At 61.6% G+C, this 5130-nt stretch overlaps 2 protein-coding genes across 2 annotated transcripts in view; one reads left to right on the top strand and one right to left on the bottom strand.

Annotated features, from left to right (window-relative positions):
- The window catches only part of MNEG_10182 (3-oxoacyl-[acyl-carrier-protein] reductase), a gene marked incomplete at both ends in the record, with an annotated part of 2787 nt that extends 1701 nt beyond the window's left edge, over positions 1–1086 (bottom strand). The window contains 3 exons of the mRNA XM_014041346.1: positions 17–133; positions 420–589; positions 924–1086. Of these exons, the coding sequence (XP_013896800.1) occupies positions 17–133; positions 420–589; positions 924–1086 (450 nt within the window). The remainder of the gene's footprint in view (positions 1–16; positions 134–419; positions 590–923) is intronic.
- A 1658-nt stretch (positions 1087–2744) lies between these two features.
- On the top strand, positions 2745–4476 carry MNEG_10181 (hypothetical protein; the record flags this gene model as incomplete). Its single annotated transcript, XM_014041345.1, has 5 exons — positions 2745–2827; positions 3076–3145; positions 3518–3601; positions 3934–4004; positions 4341–4476. 5 exons carry the CDS (start codon positions 2745–2747, stop codon positions 4474–4476), a joined length of 444 nt encoding a protein of 147 aa, XP_013896799.1.
- Positions 4477–5130: the final 654 nt, after the last annotated feature.

Below are 5130 nucleotides of genomic sequence, written 5' to 3'. Positions count from 1 at the left end.
CCCCTGCGCGGCGCACCCTGGGGCCGGAGATGGATGAGATCAGCACGATGCGGCCGCCCTTGCCGGCCTTGACGATCCCCGGGGTGACCGCCTTGACCGCCAGGAACGCTGACGTCAGGTTGACGGCAATGATCTGCGGGCCGGGCCGCAGGCGGGGTGAGCTGGTGTTGAGGTTGGCGCTGGCAGCGGGGTTGACTGGCGGCCGCGGAAGGACGAGCACGGCGTCAGGCCGGCGCCCGCTGAGAGCATGCCGTAGTAGCTCCTGTGGACTTTGAGGGAGCTGCCGGCCTCAGCCTCAAAATCTGGGGTCTAGCCGCGCCCGGCTGAACAGTAATGTCATGCACATGCAATTTATACCAGAAAAAAAACTACCACAAGAGACACCAGCAGTCGTGTCCCGCCACGGGCGCGCGCCCCACCTCGTTCCACTGGTCCAAGGTTACGTCGTCGAGCTTGATGAAGGGGTACCACCCGGCGTTGGCGATGAAGATGTCGGCGGGGGCGCCAAACTTTTCCTCGGCCGCAGCGACGGCGCGGACCACGTCGTCCTCCTTGGAGGCGTCCGCGACGACGTAGTGGACCGCGCCGCCTGGTTGCGTGTGTGTGTGTGTGTGTGTGTGTGTGTGTGTGTGTGTGTGTGTGTGTGTGTGTGTGTGGTGTGGGCTGTGTTGTGTGCACTTCGACATGCAATTGTGGTCAGGGATGGCAGCGGATGGGGCATGAGATATGGCACAGGCGATTGTGCAGAGCGCTAGGATGCCTTGATTGGAGGGTGCGGGTGATGTTGGGCACTCGAGACGAGGCAGCTGCGGGCACTGAGGCATGTGCCTAACAAAGCAGTGTGTGGGCGCTCGTATCGCAGCAGCATACAGCAGCAATGCATCGCAAATTATCAACAACAAGCTGAACATCAGCCATGTCACCTGACGCCTCGATCTCCGCCGCCACCGTCTGCAGCTCTGACTCGGTCCGGGAAAACAGCAGCACGCTGGCGCCCTCAGCAGCTAGCCGTGTAGCAATGGCCTTGCCGATGCCCCTGCCCGCGCCGGAGACGATAGCGACGCGCCCATCAAAACGTCCCGGCATGTTTGAAAAGTGGGAGGGGCCGGAGCACCGAGCAAGAACGAAGTGCTGCAACCGATCGCGATCTGGCGGCAAGCCTTTCAGCCCAGGTTGGCTACGCGAATTATAAGCGACGATACTTCCGTGGAGTGATGGCGCCACACGAGGCCAGGCGCTGCACCTGCAGCTGCGAGTGTGTCGGGTGACTGAAGAACATGTGATTGCATGACATCAAGCGGCGGCGCGACCCTACAGCGCCCCCGCCTGTCCCCCAAGGCTGCTCCCAAAACAAGCAGGCGTTTCTACGCAGCACACATACACTCAACGGTTCCAGCAATAGTTGAAATGTGGCACAAATGTAACCGTTGCAGCGCACATTTGCGAGATTGACACTGTTTCAAAAGCAAGGGCACTGCACATCAAGTCTGCTACACGGTCGTTCGACCGCAGCAGAGGCGCGCCTGGCTTGCTGGTGGCAACTGGACAGTCATCCGTCGTGGTCGCACTGCATTGGGTTGCTTGGCCAGAGCCCGCGCCCGGCGCCTGGTGCGCACCGGCGCCCATTGTGCATGACAGCCTCAACAGCAGACCTCATGGTCAGGTTGGGGGCTGATGTATCATGGCAGAGTCTGCTAGATACGTCCGTTGCAGAGCCTTCAATACATCCATGGATCCAGGCTGCATGGCTTGCAGAGGATGCTGAAGGTGGGCGTGAAAGATCAGATTACAAAAAAGAAGGCAGCCAAGCACGATATCAACAGCCTCAATCATTCCTCTGCCTACGGAAATTCCAGGTTGGCAGCCGTCTTGATGCACAGGTTGTACTGCTAACAACACGACGGACATGTACATGGGCACATGGTTGCTATCCCCTGTTCATACAGGAACAATGCAGTTGGCAGGCCAAGGGATGCCGATACGCACCGTGTGGAGGCAGTCTCCCCCACAACATGCAATGCGCATTTGCCGTATTTGTTTCGGCAGCGGCGCCGCACCATTGCAGCCCATCAGCACGAGCGCCATCGAAGGTCGCACCCGGTCTAGTCGCAGCCCGAGGCCGACAGGCAGAGGCTTGGCTTGTGGGATGAGGTGGGAGGCCGGTGACTGTGACGCAGTGCATATCCAGAGTACATGCCAGCTCCCTTGCAGGCAGTGAGCGCTGCTGGCAGGACATTGAAGATGCACTCGCCAGGTGTCACCCCACCGCGACTACGGGTAGTATCATAGTGCCGGACAAGAAGTCTGAGGATCCTGCTCACTACAAATGGTAGCCGATATGCGGTCAAGTGCCGTAAGCACTGTGCCGCCTCTCGCCTGAAAGCAACCAGCAGCGAGATTTCTCGAACCGATCTGGGTAGCTTTTAGTGACAGCGCGTCCTTGCACAAAGATTCTGTGGGGTGTTTCCAGCATTCCTTGTACGGGTGCGACGCCATGGAGGACGATGTGCCTCCTCCTCCGCCACCCCCACCAGCAATCCCGCATCAAAATGTGAGAATGACCCGTGGTGTGATGCCCGTAGGTATGATTGCTCGCATCGAGGCCGGTCATCCTGCTGCATGCGCGCGTGTGCAGGCGCAGCGTCAGCATGAGCAGCACGGCAGCAATGGGGAGCGGCGCTTGAGGCCCAGCCATGTTCGAATTGCAATTATGTACACTCATGTTTCGTACGCCGGCCTTGTACATGCCCCAACCGAAACGCCGGCAGTATGGGGAGGCGAGCTACTGGGACGACCGCTACGCGCGGGAGCCGGTGACGTTTGACTGGTGCGCCCCGGGAAGCGCGGCCAGGCAGCGGCAGGGTGAAACGGGGTGCAGCAGGGTGCCATGAAGCGCTTGACAACACAGGGGGCTTGCAGACCAGGGGTTGTTTCGGGCTGCGCTTACAACAGCGGCGGTGGACGTGCGGCCGATCGCGCCGCCTGGTTGAGGTGGGGATCCTGCGGCGTGCGCACGTGCGTGCGTTGACTGAAGCATCTGCATACCATCAACAATGATTTCCAACCACACTGCAGGTATCAGGGTTGGCCGGGACTTAAGGAGGTCATACTCAAGCACTTCAAACCAGAGGAGCCCCTGCTGCACGTGAGCCAGGGTTTGAGTTTTCTAGGGTAGTGAGGGGACCGACAAATCTCATCTTGACTGGGGTGGTAGACGCAGCAGCGGGCGCGCTTGGTCAAGGCTCGATGCATGCAGGCGCAACGCGGCGGCTCATGGGGTGGGCAACGTGCGTTGCAGTGAGCGGCTTGGCGCGCTGCTGGCCATGAAGGGTGCCGTGCGCTGGCCGCAGCTGTTGCGACGCGGCCCCCGAGGATGATGGCAGGCAGGCGCGAGAGAAGAAGGCTCCGCCGAGCACCCGGCGGGGCCGGCGGCCGTGCACAGCGATCCCCGCCGCGCCGCCAGCAAGTCCTTCAGCACCCGCCCGCGGCGCCGCCTGTCGCAACTTTGAAACGCCAGGTGGGCGCGGGCACGTCGCGGCTGCAGGAGGGCATGGTGCGGGAGGGCGGCTTCAGGCGCGTCGTCAACGTGGACGTCTCCACGGTGAGTCACGCGCCGGTTGCCGTAGATCGTGCAGCCGCCATGGGCGGTGCTGCCTTGCGGACGTCGCCATTCCCGTGTCGGGGCCCGTTTCGGGGGCGTCTTCCCGACGTTTTGAGACGTGTGCGGCTTTGGTGCCTGCGTTGAGCCCGGGACGCGGTGGTGGCCGCTGGCGCTGGGCTGTGCCGTCATTTCGACACGCGATTTGATGCGGCGGTGGGCCTCACCATCCGGCTGGTGACCTGCTCACAGGCACCACTCACTCCACCTGGACCGATGCTGACCTAGCCCGATTTCACTTGGTGTGATCTGGTGTGATCTGGTGTGATGTGCAGGTGGTGGTGGATCAGATGGCCAAGCTGCACAGCGGCATCGCTGAGCTGGAGTACGTGGCAGCGGATGTGAGGTGGGCATCAAACAGAATGAATTGATGTCACAAAGCGCGGCGGCACCGCGACGCTGAAAGCCCCCCCCTCCCCGTCTGCCGTCGGTCAGCCGTCAGCCACTGCAAGGTATTAACATCTGCATTGTTTGAGTTGCGTGGGCGCGGATGGATGTGTTGATCATGGCGCAGCAAGCTCAAGCCACCAGAGCAGCATCCGCCCGTGGTGCAGTGAGAGGTTTCGCCGCCCGCCTCGCCGCTGGACACGTTGACGTGCCCATGAGACAGGCCGTCGCAACGGCCCCCACACCGATCATCGATACCCTCCCCCCCGCCTGGCTGCTGCGCTGTGCTTCTCAGGAGCATGCCCCAGTTTGCAGACGGCGCCTTTGCCGGCGTCCTGGACAAAGGCACCCTGGACGCCATCGTGTGCGGCCAGTCGCCGGTCGCCAACGCGGCGGCGGCGCTGGCGGAGTGCTGCAGGCGAGATTTCTGACTTGTTTCAACGCTTAAAGGCCTGAGAGCCTGCAGGCGAAGCAATCCCTTGGTTGTGCTTAGCAGGCCATTTTGCAGACAATTCTGGGGTGGCCCAATAACGCGGGCGCTGGTGTGGGCTTGCAGGCTCGCATGCGCACGCTGCGACGCATGTTCGCGCCCCCACACATGCACGACTGTTTTTGAGGAGGCAGCCCGTCTGCCGCCGCCTTGCAGGGTGCTGGTGCCTGGCGGCTGCTTCATGCTGGTGACGTACGGGGACCCCGAGAGCCGCCTGCCACACCTGGTGACGCCGAAGCTGCCCTGGGACATTCAGGTGCGGCGGTGTGTGCCAGGGCTTTGCAGCCAGCCGGCAAATTGTCTGTATCTTCTGCTCCTACTCAACGAAGCGTATTGACCCGATATGGTCCCAGATGATGCTGTGTGTTTGGTTGGGTGACGTGGAATCCATTGTCTGCTGTGCCCACCGCTATTCGCAGCAGCTGTTTGTTCACAGCAGCGGTTGTTGGCAGCAGCAGTGGTCACCATAATTTGACCGCGTGCACCGTGGTTGCAAGCAGGCTGATATCAGCGCGTCCATCTCAGATACCTGCACGGGCAAGGCCCTTCCCTTTCCGAAAGGCGCAGCACTGAGGCCTATCGCCCCCACCCCTAC

This window comes from Monoraphidium neglectum (assembly GCF_000611645.1).
Source record: "Monoraphidium neglectum strain SAG 48.87 unplaced genomic scaffold scaffold02212, whole genome shotgun sequence".
NCBI classification, from domain to species: Eukaryota; Viridiplantae; Chlorophyta; class Chlorophyceae; order Sphaeropleales; family Selenastraceae; genus Monoraphidium; species Monoraphidium neglectum.
This window is presented reverse-complemented; position numbering and strand designations above follow the sequence as displayed.